The sequence below is a fragment of the Limanda limanda genome, chromosome 9 (assembly GCF_963576545.1).
Source record: "Limanda limanda chromosome 9, fLimLim1.1, whole genome shotgun sequence".
Lineage (NCBI taxonomy): Eukaryota > Metazoa > Chordata > Actinopteri > Pleuronectiformes > Pleuronectidae > Limanda > Limanda limanda.
This window is the reverse complement of record NC_083644.1, coordinates 22,302,978-22,320,887: the sequence shown is the minus strand read 5'-3', so window position 1 is coordinate 22,320,887 and position 17,910 is coordinate 22,302,978. Positions and strand designations below refer to the sequence as shown.

The following is a 17,910-nucleotide window of genomic DNA, read 5'->3' as shown; positions in this document are numbered from 1 at the left end:
GAGGGAGGGGGGCGCAGGAGAGGAGGAGGCGGAGGAGGAGGAGGGTGGACTGTAACATAGAATCAGTTACAGGTCGCTGTAGCCGGAGCGCAGTTGCGAGGGCGGTCGTGGATGTGGACAGAGGGTCCGAGGCGCAGGATCTCTGAGGATTACAGCCACCGCTGAGAGGAGCCTCACTGCGCCTGCTGGAGCCTCCAATTCACTGTGGATAATACTGACACGACAGGAATATAAAGAGGGGATTACTTCAAGGTAATTGAAAAGGTTGTGTTGGAATCCAAAAGGATCACTGCAATTTTTATCCGGTCAGTCGTTCTTTTCTTCCTTTTTTTTTTAATCGGGGGGGGGCTTTGTTTAACTGCGGGGAATCTGATGAGATTATTTCCTATATGGTCTAATGGGAGCTAGATTGCAGCCCTAATTAGTTGAATCAATTATCAGATTACCCTTTACACCCTTTACATTTCACATATAGGTCTGGAAAAGTTTCTTAAAAAGTTGCATTCACCAAAAATAGTTGTGGCACCCTGTGAGTTGTATGCAGCTTTACCAAGAGGGCGATGCATGACTTCTTCTGTTAGATAAGATTTCCGTCCCCCGTGCACCATATGGTGTCCCCGCTGGACGCCGAGCGGAGACACGTCCCTGGCTCTGCTGGAATAAAAGCGCAACTTTTCGGCCTCACAGCTGGAGGTGTCACCTCCAGGACTGAAGGCACCATTGTGGGATGCTCTCCGTGGTGATTTAATGGGAAACACATTGGAAAATTGTGCATCGCATTGTTTTCTCGCCTGTCCGTGGAATGCGAGGAATTAAAATTGAGAATCGGCACTGGAGGCACTGGAATGAGTCTCTCCGAGCTGCAGCTGAGTGGATTCAAGTGGTGGGGGGAAGAAGAGTTCTCTGGAGCCACGACGCATTCTTCATTAACCACCAACCCCCTGCTGGGCCACCAAGGGATTTTGCGCAGGAGTACAATTTTTGATTTCCCTCAAATATTTTTGAAGAAAAGATCTTCCAAACTTTTTTGTATTGCGTTGATGCGCATTGCTCAATGACACTTTACAGAAAAATTCCCTCTCCACAACCATTCCCTTGGAAATCCACCCTTTGACCACCCGTGGAGGGCACACAAGTCTTATCAGCTGCTGCTCAGATGTCTGCGGCCCAGCAGAGCCATGCATCATGCCACATTTGTTGAGAGGCTTGACGGGAGAGCGGAGGAATAGAAGAAGAGGAGGACGTGCAAACAGTCCGAACTGCCGCATGCTCAGATAGATTCATGCGCAGCGGCTGGAGGATCTTGTCCAAGCAAAAGAAACAGCAAAAAAAACATTTTTTCAAAATGGATTAGGCATTCTGTCAGCTGATTCCCACGCAAATGTATAGTTTTGTGTGGAGTGGTTCCTCTAATGATAGAGTTATACCAGACCTGGGTTGACCACGGATACTCCAGCGCGTCTTGGGCGCAGCCAGAGCGGACAGCCACGGGACGCTGCGAGGGCCAGGTTCTGTTGTTTTGGGGAGAAACTGTAGATGCAGACTCTCCACAAAGAGAAAAAAAAACACCAAGAGTTACAGATTTAACAAGAAGTCATTTCATTTAAGTGATCCGTGCAATGGGGCTGACTTGTGAGGTGACTTAAGAAAGAAAATAGGAACAGACATGGTTGGTTTTGTGTGGTGGATCCAGACCCAGACCAGAGGGATCTGTCCTCTGCAGAAACAAAGTTGACAAAGTTAAACACACACGTTTCTGCTGTGTGTGATGGGTTATGAGGAGTCTGCACTAAACTTGAGAATGTCTTAAATAGGCTTCCTTTCGAGGTGCGGTTGACCCAGGAACAAAAATCAATTGAAAAACGGACTGTCAAATTGCCTTTTATCCAAAGTCCCAAATTTTACAAGTCAAGGGCGTAAAAGTGATTTTTTTTTAAACTTCTGAAAAGTGAGCGGGCAAACTTCAGATGTGATCCGAGAAGGTTCGATTCCCCCATAAAGTGGACTGTGTCGCCCTCTACCGACAGTCTTCGTGCTCAGCTGGCGCGCAGCAGCCACAGAAGTGGATCCTGTCTTCTTCATCCTGTTGAAAAAGCTCAATGGAGTCTTCTGACGCAGGGGAATCTGTGGTTTTGTCGTGACCCTCATCATAGTGAAAAACAGTTAATGTAATCCACTGACAGATTTCAGACCGGTGCCTTTTCAGCACTGACAAGATGTGGGAGACCACAAGCCATTAGAGTTGAAGTTAAATTCTCCAGATCCCTCCATAAGACTAGGGGATTATTAGTCTGAGCCAGTGAAACTACACATATGTTGGGGCTTGACAGGACAGTTACTGATTAACTGATTTAACAGTAATGTTGTCAGAGGTGACAGTGATTTAATGTCATAAATGACCAAAAATGAAGTGTTTATCTTATTTTATTACTAAATATCAAAACCTTCTGTCATTATAGGGCAGATCCTCCATAATCATGGACGGGTTGAAGGCGTATCTCGTCTGTTGGGGTGCTTTGGTGCTTCTTGTTGCAGGTAAGTACAATACTCAGGCATGTCAAATTCTGTTTTTCATATCATTATACTTTTTACAGCATCATCTCATGTTTTCAACTCTCCTCCAGTCACCTGTGGACTGTCGCCGCCAACCATCGTGTCCAATGAGGAGGAGTTCATCCTGCACCCTAACTCTGTGTTCAACATCAGCTGCACAGGCAAAAGAAACGTTGTCTGGGCCGAACCCCTGCCAGAAAACACTTTTGTTTATCCAGGATACTACACTGCCACACTCTTCATTTACAACGCCACAGTAGTAAACACGGGCTACTACATGTGTGTGTATGAAAGCCACGAGGGTGAAGTGGAGAGTGAGCCAGACGAAGACAATGAGGCAGGAATATATGTCTTTGTGCCAGGTGAATATGAATTTTTAACATGTTTTCATTGAGCCATTGGATATTTAAAGAGAAATACATCTACTCGAAAGCTTGAGATACTTTTTGCACATCTGCAGTGTGGCCACATGTTATGAATTTATACCAAATACCAAATAATCATGGTCAGATATATACTTTGGCAATATCAAATACATTGCATTATCTAAAACATGTGAGGCAGAGAAAAGCTCTAGTACCAAAACATCTGAGTGGATTGGATTGAGCAATGGTGTGTTAAAATAAAAATCATTTAGATTTTCTTTTTTAAGAAGACTAGTGCATTGTTTCTTGTTCAAAATGTTACACAATGTGCATGTTTAATCTGCCTATTTACCTCAGAATAAAATATGTTTTAGCTGTGACCTTAAGTATAAAAATAAAGGATGGCAGCATTTTCAAACCCACTCCAATTACCCACTCTAACAAAATGTTCTCTCCTTGCACGACCTAGATCCCCTGGCCCCATTTGTTCCCGAGACCCCAGAAAACGTGGAAGTCCCCATGGACCCGACAGGAGTCCCCATCTCCTGCCGCGTGTCCGACCCGTCCACAGACGTCATCCTCAGGAGCGTCCCCAGCGGAGAGGAGATGCTCGCCTACTACGACAACAAGATGGGCTTCTTCGGGAACCTCTCTCCTGGACAGTACCAGTGTGAAACCACGGTGAATGGCCAGACAGCCAGAAGTGCAGTTTACACTGTGACAGTTGATGGTGAGTCCCAATGAGCATTGTCTTGTATTCAATGGGTGTGAGAAGATAACCGGTTCTTTAGGGATTCTTCTCTGTATGTACTGTAATAATGTGTATTGTCTTGAACGAAATCAAAAATGTACAATAAGAAAGAGGCAAGTTACAAGTGATCGGATGACATTTCAAACTCTGCACAGCTGGAAGCACTCCCCCAGTCTGTTTACCATGAGAAGGCTGCAGGGTGATCTCACTCTATGAGAGGCATGACATTACATCATTAGCACAGTGGGAGATGACTTAACACGCCTGTTTTCACTTTATGTGTGTGTGTGCGTGAGTGTGTGTGAGTGTGTGAGTGTGTCTGTGTGTGTGTGTGAGTGAGTGTGTGTGAGTGTGTGAGTGTGTCTGTGTGTGTGTGTGAGTGAGTAATGACGACCTACTGAGCCACCTCTCCATGATAAATGAGCTCATGCAAATCAAGCTGTCACTGTCTTGGGAACCAGTGGGTTGACGGTGCTGATAACTGCTCTCTCGTGGTCTCTCTGCAGCCCCTGCAGACATGGAGGATTTCACAGTGGAAGTCAAAGCCAGCGAGGAGAGTGTGAGGGCCGGGCAGCCTTTCAACATCACCTGCATGGCTCCCGCTGGGCCGGGCTTTCAGCAGCAGTGGCTCCATCCCAAAAAACAGGCAAGAATGCAACCCCTTTCCTCTCTGTGTGTTTTGGAGAATTTCAATGCAGTCTCCTCTGCGGCTTCACCCGCCCGCCCTATGTCTGTCTGTCCTGCGCTATTTCCTCCAAGGCCTTGTCATGTTTCCATGTCATTTCCTACTCAGCAGCACTGAGCCTTAAATTAGTGAATAATGGTTTTGGAGCGACACCAAGCAGCGGCAAGTGGAATATAGCTCTGAGAATGGCCCTCAGTGGTTATAAAGTATGTGTTAGGAAAGCAGTAACTGAATGTTGTGTCTTCATTATGAGGACAGTCAGCCAAACGGCCCCTGCCGCAGTTAACCCTGTGTGAAGAGCACTGACGTGGAAGCTAAAGTTCAGCACAAATGGCTTGAGGGAAGGAGGCCTTTCAGAAGAGGACACTAAATCCTTTGACCCCGGTGACCTTTAGACATGCAGGACAGATGTTGTCAGCACAGCTAAACATTTAATGCTTTTGAAGTGTTAGCGACAAGGATCTGAAAGAGTTTAAGGTGCAATGTATGTTTGTTTATGTTTGTTCTTGAGATTCTGAATCTATAGAGCACGTTGTCTGTTTCTGTGCGTGGAATTCCTCTAAACCATTTTCCAGAGACAGTGAGGGAAGGAACGCAGGACTCCCGACTCCTGGTTTTGTTCTTAGCTGCAATTACATATTTTTTAAAAGGCCCTCTGATCCTGATTTATCTGCATCTGCTGTGGCCTCACAAGTGTTTTCACCATTTGCCTTCAGCTGCACGTCACGCTGCCTCTGACACATAAAAAATGCAGAGTTAAAAAAATTCAGATATCCTGTTACCAACCCTTTCTTTTCACCCTGTCGTGGCGAGTAGGATCTCTAACCGTTACTTTAACCTCTGTGCTCACAGGCTGTCGGCGCACTTCAAATGAAGCAGACGTCACCTGACCAGGTCATCTACATCCTAAGTATCCCACAAGCCACTGCTCAGGACAGCGGCACCTACGAGTGCTCCGTCACTCACGAAAACAGCGGGGAGGTCAGGGTGAGCAGCGTGGCCGTCACTGTCTTCGGTGAGTGTTTCCCCAGGACCCATTTTCCTTGAGTTTTCAGCAGAAGTGTAAAGTTTTGAAAGAACTCAAATCAGTGAGTTACATTCACTTAACAATAGAGTCACATTTAATCACTTTTAATATTCATGGTTCCACATGTGCACAAGGTGCTTTCAGCCGTGTGGAGAAGTCATTTTCACCGACCGACTGTAAAGCTTCATCTCTGCTTTCAACATCAGCCACTGTGTTTTATGGGATGGCTTCAACAGATGTGTGTGTGTGTGTGTGTGTGTTTGTGTGTGCGTGTGTGTTCAGGCCTTAGTTTCACCTCAACCATCCCTGTCACTCTTCTTCTCCCCTCTTGTCCTGCTCCTCTACCCCCTCTGGTTCTACCCACTGAATCTCTTAACCCGTTTTCATCTACAAACACCAGCGGCTCACTCTTTTTTTCTCATTCTCTTTCTTCAGAGGACAATTCTTTCGTGGCTCTGGACCACAGCGGTATTCTGGTGACGGAGTTCGTCAGCCTCTTGGAGGAGACAGAGTATACTATTCTCATCAATGCCTACCCTGCCCCCAAAGTGATTTGGCTGAAAGACGGCAAAGACTTACCAGTGAACTACTATGTCCTCACCAAAACAAGCCACATCGAAGGGAATCGGTGAGAAGAATGATTTTGATTCGTTTAATTGATTGATTTTTGGATGAGATCTTTGAAGTCTGATAATAGTTTAAAAGGTCAAAATTACATTTTGAGTGTTTTTTTTTGCTGAGGATTAGATAAGAAGATCAAAAACCCTCTAATATCTGTATGCCAACATGAAGCAGAAGACAGGAGGAAGTTAACTTAACCTGGCTTTGTCCAACGTAACAAAATCCAACAGCCAATAACCTCTAAACCTCATAATTAACATTTTATACGTTGTTTGTTTAACATTCAGAAACAGAAGTAGGAAAATTAAATTTTTCCTACAGTTTACAGGGAGTTATTTGGCATACTACTCGGGCCTGTAACTGTCTGTCACAAAACCCACTATGAAACTGCAACATATGGATTTTATATTTCATATCAAATGAATGACATTTCAGTGAGAACTGTAGGCGTGTTTTGTTTCCTCTGGACACAGTCATGCTAACTGTTTCCCTCTGCTCCCAGTCTTTAAGCTAAGCTAACCGGCTGCCATCTGTAGATTCACATTTAGTGCACAGACGCAAGGGATGCATCAATCTTACATTTTCTTGTTTACTGTTAGATCTACAGTTTTGAGCAAAGCCACACATCATTTAATATATTGAAAAAATTGTCCCTTGTTCAAGCATAATACATATATACATATAATACATACATATTGTCATATTTGTTGTTAGTATTGTTAGTGAGTGAATAGTTTATTTTAAAGAAAGAAAAAGAGACAGGGAGACTACTGGAGCCAATCCAATTTTAGCTAGGGCCAGTGCCCCCCTGGCCACGCCCCCGGATACGCCCCTATTAGCAAATGAGTGAATAAGAGTATTTTCCAAAATGTAAAATATGAATCTAAATAAAAAAATATTTGAAATTTCTTTTCACACAGGTATCAAAGCATTCTGATATTACGACAGCCTATGGAGAAAGACAACGGCAACTATACCATCACAGTGCTGAGTGGCTCTCGCACTGCAAAGTTCTCCTTTAACCTCAAAGTGAAAGGTAAGATAGACAGATAGATACAAAGACAAATAGATGAATAGTGGGATCTGGGACTGAGCCCTGTACATGTGAATCTTTCAGCTCCCACTGCGATGATGTTCCCTCCATCCTCCGCCCCTGTGCTGCTGCCACAGATGGATGAGATGGTGGTGCCCCTCCACACTCCTTTCACCTTGACCTGCCGCGGAGAGGCCAAACTGGCCTGGGAGACGCCACTCGATGTGCTGGAGCTGTCGCAGGAGGACAACAGCGGCCTGTTTGTCTCCACCATCACTGTGGATGGTGCCACTGCCGTGCACACTGGCTACTATACGTGTTTCTACAGCAGGAACACCACTGAGGAAATGGACGACAGCAGCATCTATATCTATGTCCCAGGTATGCAGAAGACAGCAGATTTGTGTTTGTGTGTTTTTATAACTTTACTTTGTTTTCTTGACTGATGGATGTATTTTATTTTGCTCAGACCCAGACGTTCCCTTTGTGCCATCACCGGTGCCCTTTGGTAACCACGTCCTGTCCGACCACGAGGAGATGGAGATCCAGTGCCGAGTGTCTGATCCCACTGCTAACGTGACCCTGGTTAATGTTGACACCCAGCAGCCTGTGTCTAGTGTTTATGACAGCAAGAGGGGCGCTTTGGGGGTATTCACTGCTGGAACCTACGTTTGTAAGGCCCTCATAAACGGAGAGGAACACTCCAGCGGGGAATACATCGTCCACGGCTGGACAGGTGTGTGTTCTCTTGAATGTGTAAATGTGTCAGTAGATGTCTGCAACGTCGCTGAAAAGTAGACACGATACAAATCCGATCTGTCCACTCTGTGTTTTCTTCATTTGATTTCCACCCTGACATCCATATTATGTTGTCATATCTCAGGTGGTCCCGAGCTTCATGTGGAGCTGACAGCCAAGCGGACTGCTCTGCTGGTGGGAGAAACCCTCGCAGTCACCTGTCTGGCCCGGGGATCTGAGATTCTGGAAGACCACTGGAAATACCCTGGCAAACTGGTGAGGGTACAAGTCTTCCTCTACAGCACAAAAAGATGAACTGAAACAGATGCTTTAGTTTGATTCCCTCTGATAAATCAGAGTTTTTGGTCACTGAAAACTCAAAGTACCTGTTATCCCTTGTCCCTTGACAGAATAATCGTGCTTCAAAAACCGTGCATGAAAACAAGAGGGATCAGGAGATCCTTTACACCCTGACGATCCTGCAGGCTACCACCAAAGACAGCGGCATCTATTCCTGCTCCATCACTGATATTATAAGTAATGAGAGCCAGACAAAGCAACTCGCTATAAGAGTTTTTGGTATGAAATCTGTATTTTTTAATCTTACAATAAAAAGCTTCAGGCATCTTTCCACAAATTCTTATTTTTCCATCTAGAACCGAACGATTTCTGATTCTCTGTCGGCCTCTGTTCTTTCCCTTCTCTAACAGGAAGTGAGTTTATGTCCATCAGGCCACAGTTTAGAGATTATGAGTCAGCAGAGTTGGATGAGGTCCGGGAGTTCAGGGCCGACATCGAGTCCTTCCCCACTGCTCAGGTCACGTGGCTCAAAGACGGAGTCCCGCTCAGCGACGTGACGGCGGAGATCTCCACCAGCCTGCGGCAGCTCAGCGAGACCAGGTGAGGCTCTCGTTCAGCGTCCACGCTAATGACAGCAGAGCTAATGACAAGCTGAAAGTAACATTCCCTCACGTCGCTGGGCCTGTCATTATGGTTTAGAGCGAGGTGAACTTGCACATCTTTGTGGTTATTGAAGTCTCTGCTTTTATTGGTCTGTGCAGCTACATGAGCGTTCTCACCCTGATCCGCGCCAAAGAGGAGGACAGCGGGAACTACACCATACGAGTGGAGAACGGAAACCAAAGTCGGGACGCTAGCTTGATCCTGGAGGTCAAAGGTCAGGAAACTGCAAGTCCTTCGTGACTTTTATTTCCCTGGATATTGATCTTACAACCTTTAATTCCCAGTTACAGTCATTTTTGTCCTCTTATATTTACACACACACTCTGTTGGACTATGTTACAGTGCCTGCAGTCATTGTGGAGATGATGGACATCCACCACGGCTCAGCCACAGGCCAGTCTGTGGTGTGTATTACTCGAGGGCAGCCCACTCCTGTGGTAGAGTGGTTCATCTGCAAGAACATCAAACAGTAGGTTCAGTCTTCTTCAGTGCATCATTGACACCTTCTATATTTTTCTCAGTCTACATACATGTGGTCTCTACACACTTTACTATGATAAACTTAAAAACCTTAAACCACTTGATTCTAACCTAAAAACTTCCAACCTAAAGATGGCAAAAGTCTTTGCAGAAAAGAAAAGACAACTGTGAATATACAAAAAATAAGAAAATGTACGAAACCAGGTTTAAAAGCAAATTTGACCAATAAGCTGCTGCTCCCTAATTTCTACAGCCGTCTGCTGATGGTTGGAAATGTATTTGTGGACCTTCGAAAGTTAAAGTGATATTCACAATTTCATCGATTTTTTCTTTTAAATCGATCATACATCTCTTTTCCTCTTTTCTGATGCAGTTGTGCCAATGACTCGTCCTCCTGGGTGCCGCTCCCCACCAACTCCACCAAGATCACGGTGGAGTCCCACATGGACGTGGACAACAACCTGGAGAGCCAGGTCATGTTTGGTCACCTGGATAACACGCTGGCAGTGCGCTGCCTGGCCAAGAACGAAATGGCTGCCGTCAGCAGGGAGGTCAAGCTGGTGTCCAACGGTGAGAATGAACACACATTTACCACTTTTTCTTTTTAAGAAACTGTCCTTTTTTTAAAACCAGCTTTGAAATGACATTTGATGTTGTTGTTTGCACCTTGTTTCCTTCTCTTCCTTCTGCTTGTGACACTCGGGGTGCAAAGGGCTGTGTTAGTCAGTGTTGTCAGTGTTGAAGCAGCTGTCAGATGAGTGTGTGGGGAGACAGCTGATAGGGGCTCTGAGGAAGGGACACTCAGACACTTAAGTCAGAGACTGTTGCGCCATTTGTTCCCTTCCAGATGAACTTTACACCTCCCTACCCTTATGCTCTCTTCCCCTGTCCCAGTGCCTGGTCTCATCCCCCTCCCCTGCTCTGTCTCTCCAGCACACGTTTTAGGGTTTAGTTATCTGGACACCTCAGGGATGTTATTGCCTTCTTAAGCAACACGTCAAAGTATTTTAAGTCCGGCATGTCATTTGTCACTACAGTAGACACGTGTGATTAATGTGGGCTTCATCTAACATGTGTGACCCCTGGCTCTCCTCCTGAACAGGCCCTCACCCTGAGCTGACTGTAGGTGCTGCTGTGCTGGTGCTCCTGGTCATTGTCATCATCTCACTCATTGTCTTGGTCATTATTTGGAAACAGGTACAGCTGCCATCATTCAGCATTTATTCTCACCTCTCGTGTGCTCACCCATTTACTCACCCATTGCTTCTGTTCCAGCATTCATGTTAAAGTTTAAAAGAGCAAATTAGCCTCACAAAATCAATCCTACATGTCATGTTAGGTTCAGTATGAGATATTTGACTTAACATGTGATTTTAACACTTTGTTCTATTTCTACATCTTCTAAGTTAAGAAATAAAACAACATTTCTTGGTGGATTTAGCAAGTTACAGTTAAGACTACTGAGTATGGTCTGGAAAGCCAAAGTGTACCCCAATAAAAAAAAGGCAAGCTTAATTAACCTGCTCTTCATCTGGCCTCTGTCTTCCAGAAACCTCGATATGAGATCCGCTGGAGGGTCATAGAGTCTGTGAGCCCAGATGGCCACGAGTACATCTACGTGGATCCCATGCAGCTTCCCTACGACTCCAGATGGGAGTTCCCCCGCGACAGACTCGTGCTCGGTGAGCTGACTGTCATTCTCAGTGTGTTAACTGTGCAGCCTCCCTGCAGTGATGTTCCGGTCAGGACATCTCCCTCTGTCTGTGAAGTGAGGCTGTGATAAACTAATCTGGCTCGGGCAGTAGGGGGTATGCTGGCTTTGAGATGGTTTTGACCCAGCGATCAAAGGGACATTGAGCCATTGAAGGAGTCACAGCCGGGGAAGCAGAGGCATCCAAAGTGCAGACCTGTGTGTGCATACCTGTGTCTTTGCAGGTTGTTTGTGTTTCCTCCTTGATAACTGATCAATCTATCTTCTTATCTGTCGCAGGTCGTATCCTGGGTTCTGGAGCCTTTGGGAAGGTAGTGGAGGGCACCGCCTACGGACTCAGCCGCTCCCAACCCGTCATGAAGGTGGCAGTGAAGATGCTGAAACGTGAGTTTAATGGATAATACCTAACAAGACATGTAAATGATTCATCCGACATGTGTGTTTAGACCAGTGAAGCTCAGAATAAGGACTGGTTAGATAAAGGCAGCTGATGGCTCATTATGGCAATTCTGCACTGTTCAATACATATTGTAAATTATAACATCACTTATGCCGTCGTACTTACTTTCCTGCACTTATTTGTAAATAATACTTTCTTTGCACTTCTGGTTAGAAACAACCAAAGTAGGCTACTTGTACTCTGCACAATGACAATAAATTGATAACTTGCCTTAAATACATTTAGAGACAAGTGGCGCTTAAAATCTTGCTTTGTTTTATGATGGGGGTGTTGTAGGTCTTTGAAAAGGAGCAACAATGGTTAAAAAGGGGAAAAATCATCATCTAATAGTAGAATTCAGATACAGGAAGAGGTTTTGTCTGAATGTATTGTTTGGTGTGTTTGCGGTTATATGTGTGATGGTGAAGTCATGGTCCCTGTTTCTTCTTCCAGCCACTGCACGCTCCAGTGAGAAACAAGCCCTGATGTCTGAACTGAAGATTATGACTCATCTCGGTCCTCATCTCAACATTGTTAACCTCCTGGGAGCATGCACCAAGTCAGGTGAATAATAAACACACACACACACACACACACACACACACACACACACACACACTGGGGACCAAAAGATGCACACTCCTTCACAAAGGTATATACTGTACGGCATAATAACAGCTCACTTCAACCAGAGTTGCTTTTCCTTTAGCAATTTAGTCACCACTTTACAAAGAAACAATACTATCCACTTCCACGCTGCCAAACACAAACACACACACGCTGATTTGGATTTGGCAGTTGAAGACATTTAGAGCTCCACCAAAAAAAGATTGACAGCCTCGTCCCAGCTCTCGGTGGGTGTGGTATTTTAATAGGCTTTTTATGGGGAAGTGGAGGCTTGCCCTCTTGACTGTGCTTTTAGCCTTTACGAGTCTCTGATAAGATTAGCCTGCAGACTGACGCCGATGCACGACTTTGCTGTGTTGTTCCCAGGCCCCATCAACATCATCACAGAGTACTGCTTCTACGGGGACCTGGTCAACTACCTGCACAAGAACCGAGAGAGCTTCATCGCCCTGAACCCAGAGAAAAGTAAAAAAGAGCTGGACATCTTCGGGATCGGGCCTGCAGACGAGAGCAGCAGGAGGTAACACACATATATATATACAGTTCATGGCTTGTTATACATGCATTTACAGTTCAAATGCCATATTATTATCCTGAATTAGACACAAGGTTGGAAAATGTTATGGAACGGACAAAAAGATACACATTTAAATACATCTCTCTCCACCGATACACTTGCCCTGTTTCACTCCTCCAGACCAAAGACACTGACAACAATTTGTGCAGTTGTCTCACACTAACACACACTCTCCCCTTACCCCAGCCGTATCGCCATTTTCTCCACACTTAAGGAGATCGTCTGGCGTCTTCACCAAATCAAATTGCAGTCTGAAGTGGTTTCAGCTTACAACCTAATTGTATTATACTGGAGATTCCTGTTAATTCTGTCCGCCCAGACGTTCATGGTGAAACAACCCCCCACCAAGGCTCATCTGTGTTGATGGATGACTCACACTGACCACACCTCAAAATGACCATAACATGATTTATTCCAGGCTACTGTGTTGGCCTCAACCACATCTTCATCTCAACCTCAGCCATAGGGAGCGGGATGATTTAAGGACACACTTACGCACATTGACAATCACTGTACACACAATAGAGGACTAAATATAAACATGCATTATCACCATGGGTGTGTATATGGTTCAGTATCCCCATGACTTGTCCTCGCCTCATCCCTTTAAAGCCTTCCTCTCTTGTGTTTGCAGCTATGTGATCCTGTCCTTTGAGAGCAAAGTAGACTACATGGACATGAAGCAAGGGGACAACACTCAGTACGTGCCCATGCTGGAGATGGCCAATGCCCCCAAATACTCAGACATCCAGTCATCCAACTACGACCACCCACCCTCACAGAAAGACTCGAGTGGTAGGCACTGCAGCTCTTCTCTCTCCTCTCTCCTCCCTCTCTGAGTTACTGCTGTGTCCTCTCATGGCTTCAGTGTTGTGTTTGAGTCAGTGTCGGTTGAGGGGATACACCCTTGTCAGAATTTAGGACTGGCACAGCCCTGTAATTACATTGAGAGGATAATTGCAGCACATGCATAATAATGCCCAGTTTCTCCCTGCCATTAGTAAAAGCCAGGTCTGAGCAACCAGTGCTATATTTACCATTCATAATGAACATACATGTACTGCTTATGTACCACCTCATGATGATTTCTGTGTGTGTGTGTGTGTTATCCAAACCAGAGGGTGACATGGACAACCTGTTGTCGGAAGACATGAACGAGGGCCTCACCACCACCGACCTGCTCAGCTTCACCTTCCAGGTGGCCAAAGGCATGGAGTTCCTGGCCTCCAAAAACGTACGTTTGTATGAGAGTCACATCTTTTTTTTCTTTATCCAGCAATGTTTTTGTTTCGCTTTGGTGTGCATGCTACATGCAGACTCACACCCCCCTGCTTCCCACTGCACTGATGGTCTGTGTCCTATATGATGACAGATGTGCTGGCCATAGTGGGGGTGACGACCAAGGAAACCAGTGGTTGTGTGATAAGCAGTTCTGTCAAGGCTGCTGAGCCCACTGAGGAGAGAGGCCAGGGACTGAATATAGCAGCAGCACAGCCAGGGCTAGAATTACCAGGCAGGCACACAGTGCAGCCCAAAGCCATTCATTCGGCTTCATAGTTATTATCCCTAAATATCCAGTGGTCACAGCCGTCCTTCCAACTGGCATGTTTACACAAAGACCACGCTTTATAAAGCAATATGAAACGGTATTAAAAATGAACTCTGGAATGAAATATACACAGAAATAGACTCAGTCAGTAGCTGTGGGCGCAGGATATTGGAAATGGATGCAACAATTGTGCATTAAATGCCACTCCCTGCTAATCAGTTTTTGCTTACTTGCTCTTTTTGTGCAGTGTGTGCATCGCGACCTCGCAGCCAGGAATGTCCTCCTCTCTCAGGGCAAGATCGTGAAGATCTGTGACTTCGGACTGGCCAGAGACATCATGCATGACAACAACTATGTCTCCAAAGGCAGCGTAAGTCACCAGTCCTACATTACTCCATACTCCGTAACGTGTAGTTTCACAGCCTTTGCAAGTACGATTATAAATTTCCTCTCTGTCATCACAGACTTTTCTGCCTGTGAAGTGGATGGCACCAGAGAGTATCTTTGACAACCTCTACACGTCCCTCAGCGATGTTTGGTCCTATGGCATCCTCCTCTGGGAGATATTCTCCTTAGGTGAGCACTCAGTAGAGCACAGACCTTAAAGCTAAGGGCCAACAGTCCACTTGAAGTCAATCAAGCTGCAACAGATTGCGCACAATCATAGATATTAGTTACCTTGATATGCCAGATATTTTAAATTATTATTTTTCATCAAGATCCATGAATTATTCCTTGGGAAAATGGTGGAAAAGTTGAAAAACATTCTATATCGCAATGCTAAAGAAAGTTAAGAACGATTTCTGGATCCAATCCCCTGATCCAGATCTGCACCAAGGTGTAATGGGTTCTTTCCTGACACGTACCACATCCTTCCACCAAGTTTCGTGGAAATCTGTCATGTGGTTTTAAGGATTATCTTGCTTACCAATTAACAAACCTAACCGCCTTGGTTAAAGAAAAATAGGAGACTGGTGCTCCGTGGTAAACTCATCTTGTGCGCTCATGTTTCGGTCCGCAGGTGGCACTCCTTACCCGGGGATGGTCGTGGATTCCAGCTTCTACAACAAGATCAAGAGTGGATACAGGATGTCCAAGCCTGAACCTGCGCCTGATGACGTGTAAGTGGTCACTCACATGAAGACTTCACTGTCTGCTGTTGTCTGACATAAAGCTTCCCTCACATCCTGTCAGACGAGGAATGCTGAAGGCTGTAAACTCAGAACAGTTTGTTTCTGAGCAGTTGATATACAGTGGCTGACATGAGGCATGGTCCAAATTACCAGGTGCAGGACTCGTTGTGCTTCTTCGCCATGGTGATGTTTTATTTTTGCTTTTGCAGGTATGAAATGATGATGAAGTGCTGGAACAGCGAGCCAGAGAAGAGGCCTACTTTCCTGGGTCTGAGTGACACTGTAGCATCTTTGCTGCCCTCCAGCTACAAGCGGGTGAGTCTCCCTGTGACCTCTCACACTTCCAGGCCACTTTGGATGGTGAACACCTGCTCTCTAACTTACCACCTCACATTCCTGACCTCTGCACAAACCTCTCTTTTTGCTTTGCATTTTTCTGGCTGAAAATATCTCCTGCTTTGGTTGCCATGTTGCCCAGCAAAGCAGATCATCATCATGATTACATTCATTTTAATTTTAACTCCCTCTTAAAGTAGCACGCTGCTCATTTAAACCCCCCTCCTCCACTTCCCCTGAGGGTGCATTAGGAGTGTTTCAGCTGTGGACTCTCTGCGCTCCTGTAAAAACACAGACCTACCAGTGATTAGAGTGCGAATGCGGCAGCTGGGTTTCAGAGAGGCTGGCCCGAGTCTGGGTAATGACGCAGGTCCAGTTCTCGCTTCCACCACCCAACCTAAATTACCCAATTAAACTCCACGCCACACATGGCACATCAAAACAGCGTTACCTCTGCCTCCTCGTCACGGCTTTAATGGTCGGGGGGGGGGAGGCAAAAGAGCAACCAGCTCTTGATTTAGCACCTCTGGCTGGGATGGGATGGGATGTGTGATTTGTTTTTGTTTGGATCGCACTATCGGCTGGAAGCACAACTTGTGATCACACTTAAAATCCCACTTCTCTTGTGGCTCTACGAAGCTGTATTACATTTGCACACTGTATTGTAGCATCCGTGCGTCTGTGCTGCGGGACTAATGTGGTTTTGTTGCTACTGTGTGTGTCTGTGTTGTGCAGCATTATGAGAGGGTAAACCAGGAGTTCCTGAAGAGTGACCACCCCGCCGTGACGCGGGTGTGCGTGGAGAACGACGACGCCTACATCGGCATCACCTACAAGAACCAGGGCAAGCTGAAGGACCGGGAAAGTGGCTTCGACGAGCAGCGGCTGAGCTCCGACAGCGGCTACATTATTCCTCTCCCCGACCTGGACCCTATGTCTGATGACGAATACGGAAAGAGGAACAGACACAGGTAAATGGAGCGAACATTTACTTCAACCACATTAGGGTGTCTTTATATCACCAGAGATGGCTCTAACCTGTGGTGTTCATGCCCCCTTGCAGCTCTCAGACATCCGAGGAGAGCGCCATTGAGACCGGCTCCAGCACTTCCACTTTTGCTAAGCGGGAGGGCGAGACCCTGGAGGACATCACGATGCTGGACGAGATGTGTCTGGACTGTAGTGACCTGGTAGAGGACAGCTTTCTGTGACAACTGACCCGTCTGCCAAGCAGGGAGCAGCAAGTGGAAAGGGTGTCCGGACCTAAGGTACAAGAGAAAGACTTGTACATCAGCCAAAGACTCTGCCATCTACCGTCGGGCCCCCACCACTCCTCCTCCTTGAACAAAACCAAATCACTCTCTGGATGCGTCTGTGGGGATCGTATTGTACGATCTTTACTTCTCCCTGGACATTGCCCCCTGTTGGGCTGGAGGAGTGAGAGAATATTGAGGAAATCGTGACATCAAGGACTCTAAAGCACCACAGCCACTGAGGCTGTGAGTTGGACATATTGAGATGGAGCAAATAAAAGAGATTGTCTTTTTCATTTGCAGGGCTTTATTCTATCGGGCATTCTCCTAACAGCAACATAAGCAAGAAGGGACAAATCAAATGCGTTGGTCAGCAACTCTAAATGAGCAAACACCACAGGATATCATTATATGATATATATATTTAACCACTACAGATGCACTATTTAAACTAGATGAGTCCAAAACGAGCAACAGCAATGGCAGGTAAACTCAACCCAACCTCACCTGCCACGAGAGAAGCACCTGATGCTGGTACAATCAGTAGAAATACTTGGATTTAAAAGCACAAAATCTGGACTACGTGCATTTGTTGTTTATGACCATATAATGTTTTCAGTGGTTAAATACTTTTATTTTTTTACATCATTTTTATGTATACATGTATTATTTGTGAATACCGAGTAGATATTGACCATAGCTGTTGGACTGGTTATGAAAAAAGGAGCCTTTGAGTTGCATGGAATCTTTGCAGAGTCTCACCTGTTTGTCCAAATCCAACCGAACGTTCTCAAGTCCCCCGTCCCTGACACACGGGCTTTGAGAAAGTGTGATTGTATTGTAAATATCTCCAGAGTTGTTTTATAAGAGAGAATTATTGGGATAATGCTCAAGTATTTTATATAGGCGCATTTTAAGCTTCTGAACCCTTATCCGCCCTTTAGATGAATACATTTAAACAAAGGAAATGCAATAACGCTTCCCTATTAAAGACATTTGCCACCATGGACAGCACAGAGGCATATAGAAAAATGTGTGGATTAGAAAGTTTCAAAAGAAATATTCACAT

The 17,910-nt window shown here is 45.5% G+C and overlaps 1 protein-coding gene across 1 annotated transcript; it reads left to right on the top strand.

Annotated features, from left to right (window-relative positions):
• The first annotated feature begins 102 nt into the window (after window positions 1-102).
• On the top strand, window positions 103-17,137 carry pdgfra (platelet-derived growth factor receptor, alpha polypeptide). The gene is made up of 29 exons (XM_061078479.1): window positions 103-252; window positions 2,460-2,535; window positions 2,625-2,915; window positions 3,388-3,648; window positions 4,176-4,315; window positions 5,207-5,369; window positions 5,817-6,009; window positions 6,923-7,038; window positions 7,120-7,416; window positions 7,505-7,771; window positions 7,919-8,049; window positions 8,184-8,352; window positions 8,484-8,673; window positions 8,835-8,950; window positions 9,079-9,205; window positions 9,590-9,786; window positions 10,319-10,413; window positions 10,766-10,898; window positions 11,207-11,311; window positions 11,820-11,930; window positions 12,360-12,513; window positions 13,205-13,365; window positions 13,689-13,804; window positions 14,367-14,489; window positions 14,584-14,695; window positions 15,141-15,240; window positions 15,462-15,567; window positions 16,324-16,559; window positions 16,652-17,137. The coding sequence occupies exons 2-29, from the start codon at window positions 2,478-2,480 to the stop codon at window positions 16,797-16,799; spliced, it is 4,416 nt and encodes a 1,471-aa protein (XP_060934462.1). The 5' UTR covers window positions 103-252; window positions 2,460-2,477; the 3' UTR covers window positions 16,800-17,137.
• Window positions 17,138-17,910: the final 773 nt, after the last annotated feature.